This window comes from Gallus gallus, chromosome 3 (assembly GCF_016699485.2).
Source record: "Gallus gallus isolate bGalGal1 chromosome 3, bGalGal1.mat.broiler.GRCg7b, whole genome shotgun sequence".
NCBI lineage: Eukaryota > Metazoa > Chordata > Aves > Galliformes > Phasianidae > Gallus > Gallus gallus.
This window is the reverse complement of record NC_052534.1, coordinates 81,617,877-81,630,685: the sequence shown is the minus strand read 5'-3', so window position 1 is coordinate 81,630,685 and position 12,809 is coordinate 81,617,877. Positions and strand designations below refer to the sequence as shown.

Below are 12,809 nucleotides of genomic sequence, written 5' to 3'. Positions count from 1 at the left end.
AAGAGCTGTTCTATCCTGTGGGATTTCTCCCTGCTCTGCAGCAGCTCAGAAGGCCCAAAGAGCAAAGGCCATCCATCTGCCAGAAAGTTGAAGCTATGGTGGGACTACAGGATTCCTGGCTTCTGTCTGAAGTGTGACTAAGATCTGTCATAGCCAAACATCATCAATGTCTGCATGAAATAGGAAAGTGAAAAAGTTTTCAGTCTCTGTGGCAGGTGAAGGTGGAAGAAGCATTTATTTTTTTTCCAGGTGTTCCCATGAGCAGAGTGTGGAAAGAAAATAGAAACTTCACAGACAGTGAATGAACAAATGACTTAAATGAAGAGGAAAATGCAGGGGGGGTTCTGCATTTGTTCACGAAACCTTGTCATATCTACTGCTTCTTGAGGGATTAGTGTTTCCCATTGAATGATAGGCTGAATTAAAAGAAAATGAGCAGGGCACTGAGTCTAAAGGAAACACAGATTTCTGTGTTACGTAGAGACTTGGGTAGAAGTATTTCAGTTAAATATTTTTCAAAACAATTGCCATCCTTTAGGGGTATAATACTTGGAGTAGAATTCATTGTAAATCGGCTGTTACATCTGGAGATCTGAACTGCTCATGGAAGGGACTGGAAGCTCTCTGACCTGGAAGCTTACAAGTGGAACTCAAAGCATTTAAAATTTAAATTTAAAAAAGGTGTGATGGAAACTTCTCCAAACAGATCAAGCTGTTAAATGATTTCATGAAATGCACTTTACTTTGTAGCGTTCATTTGCAAACTCAGGTTCTGTGGACTTCATCATCTTCCAAAGGGATTCCTAAAAGATTATTCTGCTTAGAAATTATATAAAACTCACTAATTACTTTGTGGTGAAAAATAAGATTTTGCTGTGTGAAAATACATTATTATGTTTTTGATACCAAGTATTTTAGTGCTTAGCATTTTTCTGTTGAATGCATGAAGAGTTTTGTTTCTTCTTTTTTCCTGAGACGGTCATAAATTTGTATTCCCCCAACCAAATGCAATGAGGTACACCTTACCAAGTGTATGGTTAGCATACACTATCACAGTCGTCCTGGGTACTTTCTGGTTGTATAAAGATTATTAATAGCACATTAATAGATGGTGTCAGCCCTTTTAAAGAGAAACCATGACCAGTTTGCAGCTGAAGGAGAGATGTCAGATTACTTTTGTTGGGGAAAACTGCAAGGAAAGGCTTTGTGCTAGTCTGTCATTCTAACACGTTTTGTTTTTTTTTCTCTCTGCTTTCAGAGGCTGGCAATAAGAAGCTAAAGAGCACGATACAAAGAAGCACAGAGACAGGAATGGCTGCAGAGATGAGAAGTCGTATGGTTCGACAGCCAAGTCGAGAATCCACTGATGGCAGCATAAATAGTTACAGCTCTGAGGGCAAGTAAGTGGCATTAAAAGTATAGTCATGTAAGAAAAGCTTTTTGTCTTTTAAAGAAAGCTTGGGATGTAAACAGAGGTCCCAGCTTGGGCTGAGAGGATAGCTCTGCGTGTAGATTCTTCCTCTTGAGAAAATATTAGCATAACTAAACTTTGGGGCATGTAGTATATTGAAGATTGAAATTGAAGGAGGACTTCTTCAGGTTTCACATTTTCCCTGCTATCCTGTGAGACATTTTGTTCATCAAAAGAGAACTGAATTGAGACAGCATTATTCAAAACAAAGCTTGTCTTTGAGTTGTGTTTGGATTAACTCAGAGTTAAACTTCAGATGTTGTGTGTAAATCCCTGTGATATGAAACTGTGTTCAGTAGTACTGTATACAAAGAGGGTTTAGTTTGGACTTGGTCCAAGTCTCTTATTGAGAATTGTAAAACCAGACTCCAACTGTGCCATCAGCTAAAACCATGTACACAACTGTGGGTAAAAGGGGCAGCTGTTTTCATTCACTGCTGAATGACTGAGTCTCTAGGAAGGGATAGCAAAGGCACTTTGACACAAAAGTGTGCATAAATACTGTAGCCCCCCCTACAGATACCAATGCGACTCTACCTTGTGTGCAGAGGCTCAGTGATCACCAGAGAATTTTTACAAGTTGTCCCCTGCAAAAGTGAAAACTGGAAGTACAGAATTCTGTTTTAGAGACCAGACAAAAAATGGACAGTAGAGACTTCTTTGGCTTCATCTTTTTAAATGCTTACAATATCACACAACTAATAGTTTTTAAGAGGGATGAAGAGCCAATCAGCCATGATGGTGGCAAGAAGTGTAAAGGTGCAGTTACTCCATCATCAGATGATAGGGCACTACCTTTGCCCCTCAACATTCCATCCTCCTATCCTTCATCTCTCTACAATGAACTGCCAGTCTGCAGGGCTACACTCACCATGGCAATGAAGAATTCCTCCTTTAAGGGACTGGAGACTGCCCTATTTTTCTGGTTACCAGTACAGAAGAGATGGGAGCCCAGCACTGATAGAATTACAAGGTCTTCTGGTTGATTCCTCATCATCAGGATGCCTGAGATTTGTTCCCTGACTCAGTTTGCAATTGACTTTAACCTTAACCCCTGTCCGTGGTCTCTACATCCCTATTCCAGTCCCTGGCAAGAGAAAAGTAACAGTCAGGCCAGTGAAGTGAGAAGAACAGTGATATTTAACAGAGGTTCTAAAGGGAAGCCGAGGGAAATGGTCCAAAGGAGGCAGATAACAAAACTCAGGTTAAAAAATTAAATATGGTTTGTTGCAAGGAAGGAAGAGAAACGTTCCTTTAACAGGATGCAATACCATGGGTTGAAATTTTATCCTGCCTCCCATGAGATTCCCATCATTTTGATGAGGCATCTACAGGAGCTTGACTTTCGTTACTTGAATAGTATTTTGTTTGCAGTTCAGCCTTGCAGTAGGCAGGTAATGTTGGCAATTAGGAGATGTTTGTGTTGAATTTGCATGGGCAATTCTCCCTTCCTTATGTGTGTGCATTATGATACTGCCATTAATTACAGAGTCACATAGTTAATTTACAGGTAGTATGATGCCTCATCCTGCATTTTGCAATGCAAATCAGATAAATAGCTCAGCTGAAATCACAGAGTCTACAAGTAGATACCCCAGGTATCACATGTTCTTCTGCTTGAGCTATTATTAGAGTTTTATGAGTTGCCATGCATGATTATTAAGGAGAATAGAGTACTTCATACCCTTTGTTGTTATTTGCGTATTTAGAGGTGTCTGAAAAATGAGAACATTGAAGATTTTCAGTGCTAGTAAATCTTCAGCAAAATGTAACAGGCATTTTGGGGAAAAAAAATGTAAAAAAAAAAAAAAAAAAAAAAAAAAAAAAAAAAACAAGCAAGAAACTATTCCTAGCAACTGCAAGAGTGGCGAGTAGTGCCACTGGGGGAAGAAGCAGACTGGATGGCTTGACAGGCATAGCGCAAGGCTTGAACCTGCATCTTGGACTTAGGTTACTGCCATTACTGGGAGGCTAATGGCTGAACTGGAGGCTTCTAATGTTCTTTTTCTCCTCCACCTGAAGAGACCATAAATAAGATTTATTTAAACATCTGTGAAAAGCTTACCTTTTGGTAAATCAGTGTTTTCCAATGAAAAGCACTGTGCTTATATTTTCTGGCCAGTCTTAGTTACAGACAGTCTGTATCTTTATGCAAACATTGTGAGAGCAGTTAGTTTTGAAGAGAGGAATGGACTTTTTGTACCCCACTTACTGGGGCTTGCCAAGAATTTTTACTGTGAAATGAATGGATCACAAAAATCTGATCTCTGGAAAACAAAGCTTTTCACGCTAGATGCTTTAATTAGGAAACTTTGTTATTGTTTTATTGAGTCTAACAGCCAATTTCCTTCGAGGGAGAATCAGATACAGAATGGTGGATGGCCTACTGGGTAAGATGCTATCCAGACTTAGTTCAGACTCCGTTCTTCTGTTCCTGCTGACTGTGATGGGGAAGCTGAAGCTGAGTTTCCCCAATATTGGTTATTCTTTCTCTGAATTTTTTCATTTCTTTGTTTTGTTATTGTTTGGAGAATGTATATGTATTCAAAAGGAAGTGGGGATTCTGGATTACAAAAAAGCAGCTTGTAAATGCACATATATTCTGTGTGAATGCAGTTCAGTCCTGAAATAGGGTGGACATTAGGTTTAGGTCTCATCCCCACTAGTACTATCTGCCAGCTTACGGCTTTAGCTGCAACAATCAGTACATTTAATATTTGCATTGCTTTTCCCTGATTGTCCTAACTGATGCAGATGACATTTGGATATGTGTATCGATATAAAATTGTATTAAAAATTAAATCAGGCATTCAAGAATGTAAAGTAATAGGCCTCTACATTTCATGACACTGCAGAACACTTTGTGGTTGCACATTCTGAGCTGCTTGCCTTGTGTAAGAAGTGTTTTGTGGGGAAATACTGTAGGACAATGGAAATTAATCCTGTTCTTATGCTTAATCCGATTTTACTTTCTTTCAGCTTAATATTTCCTGGAGTACGGCTGGGCGCTGACAGTCAGTTCAGTGACTTCCTTGATGGACTTGGACCTGCACAATTAGTAGGCCGACAAACGCTAGCAACCCCTGCCATGGGTAAGAATAATATGTTATATGTTAGATGAATTATAAAATGATACCTATCAAATGCACTGCTAGACTACAGCACCAAAAAGACTTTTACAAAGTGGCTTCCTTCACTGTAAACATGAAAATCCTGTACCTGGTTAATGGTATTCCTACTGGTATTTCTAGCATGCTTGCATCCAGAATGAGTTGGGAAACAGTATTGCTGCATACGTGAAGTGTCTGTTAATCTTATTTGTAGTTTGAAGATAGAGGTTGCGCTTTCCTTCCCACTGAAAAGTTATTGTGAGTTCTCCAATCACTGTGAAATCTCAGCTGTTCAGCATTTATATTTGATCACTACAGATTATACTGGATATGATGGACGGTTTCTTGCCAAACTCTGTGCTTGTCCAAGCTTGGTTCATCCCGAAGTAACCCTAGAATTTGGAATTTCTACCCACATCTGCAATGCCCAGTTATCCGTTATTGAGAAAGCCAGTGTTTCTAATGACAAAATTCTTTTCTACAGCAGTTGCCTGGAACTATCTGCAATTTTCTCAGTACTCCAAACCAGTCTGAATAACCCTATATTGATGATCAGAGGGCTGGAGCACCTCTCCCATGAGGAAAGGTTGAGGGAACTGGTCTTGTTTAGCTTGGAGAAGGCTCCGGAGAGACCTTATTGCAGCCTTCCAGTACTTGAAGGGAGCATATAAACAGGAGGGAAAATGGTTGTTTACAAGGGTGGATAGTGATAGGACAAGGGGGACTGGTTTTAAACTGAGACAGGGGAGGTTTAGGTAAGATATTTGGAGGAGGTTTTTCACTCAGAGGGTGGTGACACACTGAAACTGGCTGCCCAAGGAGGTTGTGGACGCCCCATCCCTGGAGGCATTGAAGGCCAGGCTGGATGTGGCTCTGGGCAGCCTGGTCTGGTGGTTGGCGACCCTGTACATAGCAGGGGGGTTGAAACTCAATGATCATTGTGGTCCTTTTCAACCCAGCCGTTCTATGATTCTATGACTCCATATTAGTGTTAGCTATATCTTGGTTATGAATAGGGTATGAATGCTGTGCAGCAGCACAGTACAGTACAAGTGTCTTTGGAGAGATTTGATATCTTTTTGCTTGTACTTGGGCAATTCTTAGGCATGCTTCAAATACTGCATGTTTAGGATTCTAAGCGAGGAGTCCTTGATATACTCCATTAACCATGCTGGAAATGATAAGAGTCTAGTGCTTCAGAACAGCACTCTCAGAAGTTATCAGTGAGAATATTTTCTAAATCGAAGTGGCTCTGCTGGTATGAATACAGGAGAATACATTTCTTTCATCTTTACTTTAATCTCCTATTTTTCTGTAGATTCCTTGAGTCACATGTTTATTTTCACTTCTTTGAACTGTTTTATTTACTAAAGATTCAGGTTTCAGCACCCCCAAAAGTATTTTGCTGCACTTTTTACAACCTTCACATCTTCTCTATCCTGCTGCCATTGACAAATACTCGGATTGTTGCTCCCCCTTCTGGCTGCCTGGACTGTGTTTTTATTTGGTTGTGTGATACTGAGATGTAGTCTTAATACTGCTTCTTGGAATTTTCCTTTAAACTCTTTTTCGTGCAACACAAAACATGTTTATTCAAGCAAAGCTTGACAGGTAAAAACCTTCCCTGCTGCTCTCTCATACCTCATGTAGCAAGGTATAACCACTGCTTCAATCTTCCATTACACAAGCTTGTGAAAATCATATGCCTGATTCATTTCAAAATGCTGTTATTCCAAATCTAGAACTCTCTAATTCTATAATTCAAGTCTGTCTATTTTTATTTAATTCAGGGTTTACATCTCAAATATATCCCTATTCATATGAGGCATGGATATATGGACAGTTCCTTTATCTGCACTGAAGTCACAAAGCTATGCATGTTGTATTGATTCTAATTGATTCTAAGCAGCCTGTTAAATTTCTACCCAGCTGATTCCATAATAGATGGAATCATAGTGATCCAACACTTTGAACATCAGCCCATAGTTAAGGTAACTTTCCATGCATTTTATTTGTCTTGGACCAAGGAGTTTCCTTTTTCTGCAGAAAATGTACTTTTTCAGAACTCAGGCAGGGAAACAGCAGTTTGACTATTAGCACAAGCAGGTTTTAGTAAGCTGCATTATTTCATTCACAACAAAAATAGGCATGCAATATTGATAAAAATAGAATAATTGACATGTTTATACTTCTTAGAGCTCTTTGCAGTACACTTCTTTTGAGTTCCTGAAAGATAGGGCATCATTCTCTGAAGCTACTGTTTTTGTGTGCCTCAACTGGTTGGTGCATCTGCCTTACACCAAGGATGCCCTCAGGCAATTGAGGTACAGAGAGTTCAAAGTGAACATCAAACAGCAGTTCCCCTTTCTGTTAATCAGACAAGGAGGCATTGCACTCCTGGCTCTTACATCTCAGCTTGGAGACAGAAATGTCCATCTGAGGGGATATCTGAACATGAATTTGGGTTTTAGGCTGTTGGCACTTGGGACCACTGCTAGGGAAATGCTTCTGGGTCAGCAGTCCTGTGTGAGAAGTCTCTAGATAATTCATAATGTGAAATGAAAAATATGGTGTTCATACTGAAACGTTACTGTAAATGCGCTTGCCCCCATGGGTCACGGATCCATTTAGTTCTTGGTTAAGGACAGATAAATTTAAGGGATCAGGAGAGCTGACGAGCACACTCATGAGCAGACCAGTAGAACACTAATCTTTCTGTTTCTCTTATAACATATCTCCCAGGCTGTTCTGCTTCTCCAAAATGTTCTTCTTTCTTCTCCCTCAGGTGATATCCAGATTGGCATGGTGGATAAAAAGGGCCAGTTAGAAGTAGAAGTCATTAGAGCCCGTGGCCTCACACAAAAACCTGGCTCCAAATCTACCCCAGGTAAGGGAAAAATAAACATGAACAGAAAACAGGAATATGAAATGTGCTGGTGAACTGTGGATTGAAGGCTTTTTAAACGCCTTGTTAAATGTAAATATATTTTATTTGCAAGGAATGTATGCATGGATATATCCTTGTTATCAGTCAACTTCCTACTACATGCATCTGCTAATTGCATGCCACTTTTCAAGAAATTATTTTTAGCAACTCAAAACCTGTTCTGGAAGGAACATCTGCAGAAGTATTCCTGTGTGTTTTAAGCAAGTCGTGTCTCAAAGAAAGGCTTTGTCAATGTTCATCATAGAATCATAGAATTACTCAGGTTGGAAAGGACCTCAAAGATCATCAAGTCCAACCGCAGCCTAACCATAGTACCCTAACTCTAACAACCCTCTGCTAAATCATATCTCCAAGCACCCCATTCAAACGGCTCTTAAGCACATCCAGGGACAGTGACTCAACCACCTCCCTGGGGATCCTATTCCACCCTTTCTGTAAAGAAGTGTTTCCTAACATCCAACCTAAACTTACCTTGGCGCAACTTGAGGCCATAATAAAGTCCTTTCAGTCCTTTAAAGTCCTTCATAAAGTCCTTTGTGTTTGTTCCCCATCAAAAAGATGGAAAACAGATGACTGTGCTCTGAGTGAACAGCTTAGTAGATCTGCATGCTATAGTCTTCTGTATGCAACAGTGCTTAAAGAATCCTGCATGTTATGCTAGTGCCGGTGTCAGTAATCTGTATAATGAATGAAATATCATTTTATAAAAACATTTTTGATGTCCTAGTTGCTTATGGAAATCTTCATTAGAAGAGATTGCTGCAAGCACTGCTTACTGTAACAACAGGAGCACTTGTTTTAGATTACACTTTGGCAAAATGGTACTTTGCAGCCTCCTTAGGAGTCTAAGACAAAAGAGCAGTTAGTGTCTGTGTTATCTGAATGACTTAGCTTTAAATATTCCTTTCAATGAAATATTTAAGTCTTCTGTTGTGATGTCTCTCTGACCCCTGCATAGTAACTCCAGCTTAGCTATCAGAGACAGTTAATTTCTGGCAAAGGAAAGTGTTTTTAGAATGACAAATGAAACAGTGAAACAGAATTGTTATTAGTAACATCTTGGATTGTTAAATTTAAGGGTTATAAAAATTGAATGGGTTCCTTATGGTCTGTGTAATTTATTTAACAAGTGTAATTGTATTCAGACTATGCAACAAAGATAGCATGTCATGTTCTTTCTACTCATCTTCCTTTTATGGCATCTGTCCTCCAGCTCAGATGTGCAACATAGAAGTTTTTAAGTCCAAAGATAAAATTCACAATGTTTTGTTTGCAGCTCCATATGTCAAAGTTTATTTATTGGAAAATGGAGCGTGTATAGCAAAGAAGAAGACAAGAATTGCACGGAAGACCCTTGATCCTTTGTACCAACAGACACTAGTTTTTGATGAAAGTCCGCAGGGTAAAGTCCTTCAGGTCAGTTCCTTCCAAATCCCATTTTAGGCTATCTTTTGGTAAAGCACTTGTATGTTTACTTAAGTTTAAGCAATATAAACAAACCCATTCTGACTCACTAAGTATTTAATTTTCTAAATATCAGCAAACATATCCTCGTGGCTTATGATTTCTGACCTGTGAAATGTCTGTCTGTATTAAACATTTCTCTTTTGTTGACTCTTGTTCCTGTCCTGCCATTAAGTTTTCCCAGACGGGGGAGTAATCATTCACCCTTAAGAAAAACATTTTCCTTACTATACACATGGTGACATACAGCAGGAGTGAGCATGGCTCTGTGAACCAGGCTGAACCTGTATCTTGTGTTCTTACAGGTAATAGTTTGGGGAGACTATGGCCGAATGGATCACAAATGCTTCATGGGAGTTGCCCAGATCCTTCTGGAAGAATTGGATCTATCCAGTGTGGTAATAGGCTGGTATAAATTATTCCCACCTTCATCACTAGTGGATCCAACCTTGACTCCCTTGACACGCAGGGCTTCCCAGTCGTCTCTGGAAAGTTCAACTGGGCCTCCCTGCATTAGGTCATAGAAGCAGGTGCTGCCTAAGAAAACATCACCCAGGATAACGATTGGAACCAGATATTCACACGATCAAAAATGCTGTTGGAGAGAGACAATCACTTCTGTTTTTCCTTGTAGTAGTTATCCAAAAATATGTCTGAGTTGTTTGTTGAGAGATGGCTTACATTGATGGAACAAAAGTATATAACATACAGACAAACTGTTAGCAGCTATCACTGATGCTTATAATGATCCAAAGCCAAACAAATATAAAAAAAAAAAAAAAAGAGAGAGAGAGAGAGGGATCTTTAGATTCAAATTAAGTCAAATATGAGCCAAACTGGAAGCTCTCACTCTGTTAACAACGTTGTATTTTTCGCATTTTGACAGAGCCCTCAAGCAGTGTTAACTTCCTGGTGTTTCAGCAGTTTTTCTGTATTTGTTACTTCCACTAGTTTTTTGCCATGTGATTCTGCTAGATTTTGTAGAAGTCCTCACAACGCTAACAGAGACCCTTCCTTTCTTTTTCTAAACCAAACTGAAAAAAAAAAAGGGCTGAAGCATATCTCTGTAAGCATCGTTAAAGTATTCAGCAGCCAGTTATGATTCCAGCACGTTCAAATCGTTTCTTGGTTCTGGTGCTTCAAAGTCTCCCATGTGGGAGCCCAGAACAAATGACCAACCAAGGTTATATTCTTAAAAGTAACTAATCATCACAGTGCCACTTTTTCTTTGTAAAAAGCAGATATGTTTGCATTATATATACTAACTTTTATGTTTATGATGTTTTGCATGGAAGAATTTTGAAGAATTCTGCAACTAATGCTGGGGACTGGTATAAAGCAGCTTTATCCTTAATTTTGACATAGAATATGTTACTGGTAATGCAGTTTTCCTCCTAGAAATGGAGAGGGAATACTTACGTTTCTGTGTATAAATGTATATTTGACTTCCCAAAATGTTGACCAGGAATGGATTGAGCATATGACACTTTCAGCTGTACCCAGGCTTCTCTGACGTGTGTCACTTCAGACACACCCGTCTGCCCTGGATAGAGCATGGTATGAGTTGTTCAGTGTTTCACTGGAAATTCCAGTTGAAATATTCTGCACTTACTAATGTTTTTATCAAATTTTAGTTTACATTTCTTTGAGATTGATGCAAGCACAAGGCTTGATTTTTTAACGCAAGATATCTTACTTTTTGGAGAAAAAAGTCAAATTTCAATTTGCTTTTTATTCATTTGAGTTCTTCTTGGCCTTGAAATCCCTTGTGATATCCTGTAAATGTGCTAAAAACTGCAGATTCTGCAGGTGCATTGATATGTTTCCCCTCCTTTTACAGGCCATTCGATTTTGTGATCACACAAATAGAGCAGCATGACTTGGAACTGTTCAAAGCTGCATGCACGTTTTGTAAAAAGAGATGAAAAAGGTTATTTAATACTGTATGTTAGTTCCACATAGGCCAGCTTGTATGTTGCATGTACTTGTACAGTTTGCTCGTAATTACTATACTGAAGTAACCAAGAAATCTAAGCCATCCATTTTTCTTATAGACATTTTGCAGGTTTTAGCCAGGCTAGGTCTGTGAGTCTGGTGCTAAATGTCTATAGATGGACTTTATTTTTTACCCTATGGAAAACGTGATGTAGTATGGACCAAATTCCTTCTAATAAATATTTTGGTGTAGATTCCTACTGTGGGGTTGTAACACATGTAGAAACTGTGTACACACTAGGTTTTAACTCATAGACATACTGCCTGCACCAAGTGAACTATTTATTATTACTCAACACGTCGGAATTACTCTGCCCATCTTTCCATAGGGCACAGATTGGTACTGCTCGACCTGCTGAGCAGGAAGAACTCAAGCATTGGTGCACTACTACTAGATCCTGTTCTGTCTTAGTGGCCAAAAAAACAACTAGTTATAATTCGATAGTAACTTTCTATTCTGACCACTTGTCTTAACACTCCCCTGTGCTTTTAAATGAACTTCCAACTCATATTATGTAAACATGTTTAATAAAATTTCCTTTTCATGTCCAGTGTAGTAGTTGTGCTCTCTGTATGTTCTGAGGTTCATCTGTGATTCTGCTCGCTGCAGGACTGTGTGAAATGTGTTAAGGAACAGTAAAATGATAAGTAATCTCTATGGTTCGTTTGATCGATGTAATAGTGTATGTTGAAATCTGGGGCCAGAATCTGAGGACTGGTGAAAGTTGTGTTTGGTTGGCTGCCTTCTCACCGTGAAAGGAGCCAAACTGTGCTCTCAAGTTACTGAAGCAGGCCAAGTCACTTAGCCAAATTACAATCTGGTGAAATCCAATCAGTTTATTTGCAATGAGTGTTGCTGCACCTGCTCGCACCAGGTCAGCAGGATGGTGCGTGTTAGTTCAGTGTTTGGTGTGTGCTGAGCCTTTAAGAGGTGAAAACAACTTCTTATCTTTTACCCTTTCTAAACCCAGAAATATGCCATTGTACTGTAATGCTACTGTGGATCCTGCTTTGCAGAAATTTACCTGAGAGCACAATTTGGCACTAAATTTTACTAGAGAATTAAAGATTATGTATGTTGTTTGATTTTAGTTTTCCATGTCCCACAGATACCTGATCACAACTGAGAAATAACATAAAGACAATATTGCCTCACTTTGAACACTTTTGTTTATTACTTTATTTAACTGAATACATGGTTAAGCTATTGAAAAAAAATGAATAATTAAACATGGTAAATCTCTGAACAAAAGGCATGTTATATCTCTGCTTCTGTGGGGTGGGGGTGATCTGTTTACGTATAGAATTTGTCATACTTTTGCAAAAAGTCCTCTTTCATAAATCTCATGTCTCTGTGTCCAATACCAGGATATCCTTCCCATGCTGATCTTTAGTAATAAGTAGAATTTAGCATTTCTTATTCTCCCTAGAGCACAGAAAAGGTAATGCCAAAAAGAGCCCAACACACAGAACTACTCCATTTCTGGTGTTTCTGATGAACAGGGCTCACACATGCAAAGACTTCAGGACAGAAGCAGTAGACTGCAGCCTAGGACAAACAAGTTACATGTTGATCTTCTTTTCCAAAAACTCATTGCTGGTTGCTGTAATATGAAGTCAACTTTTAGTTCCTTTCTGGTTTTCTCTTGAGAACACACTGCTAACTTATATATAATGTGCAGGAGAAGAGAAAAGATACTAAACTTAAAATCCTTGACATATAAACAGGCAATTATTTTCCTTGTGATGAGCAAATGCTCAACATTTTGTATTGAAATGCAAATGTAGTGTCCCTCTTTGTGCAAGGAGGAAAAGCTTTCAG

The 12,809-nt window shown here is 39.0% G+C and overlaps 1 protein-coding gene across 45 annotated transcripts in view; it reads left to right on the top strand.

Moving 5' to 3' along the window:
• The window catches only part of RIMS1 (regulating synaptic membrane exocytosis 1), a 298,940-nt gene extending 287,402 nt beyond the window's left edge, over nucleotides 1-11,538 (top strand). For 44 of the 45 annotated variants that reach the window (XM_040697585.2, XM_040697584.2, XM_040697600.2 and 41 more), the window contains 5 exons: nucleotides 1,259-1,400; nucleotides 4,451-4,563; nucleotides 7,367-7,468; nucleotides 8,805-8,944; nucleotides 9,298-11,538. In XM_040697585.2, the coding sequence (XP_040553519.1) occupies nucleotides 1,259-1,400; nucleotides 4,451-4,563; nucleotides 7,367-7,468; nucleotides 8,805-8,944; nucleotides 9,298-9,516 (716 nt within the window). In that variant the 3' untranslated portion in view covers nucleotides 9,517-11,538. Of the gene's footprint in view, nucleotides 1-1,258; nucleotides 1,401-4,450; nucleotides 4,564-7,366; nucleotides 7,469-8,804; nucleotides 8,945-9,297 lie in introns of those variants that run through there. The other variant, XM_040697607.2, reaches the window with a different exon arrangement.
• The last annotated feature ends 1,271 nt before the right edge of the window (nucleotides 11,539-12,809 follow it).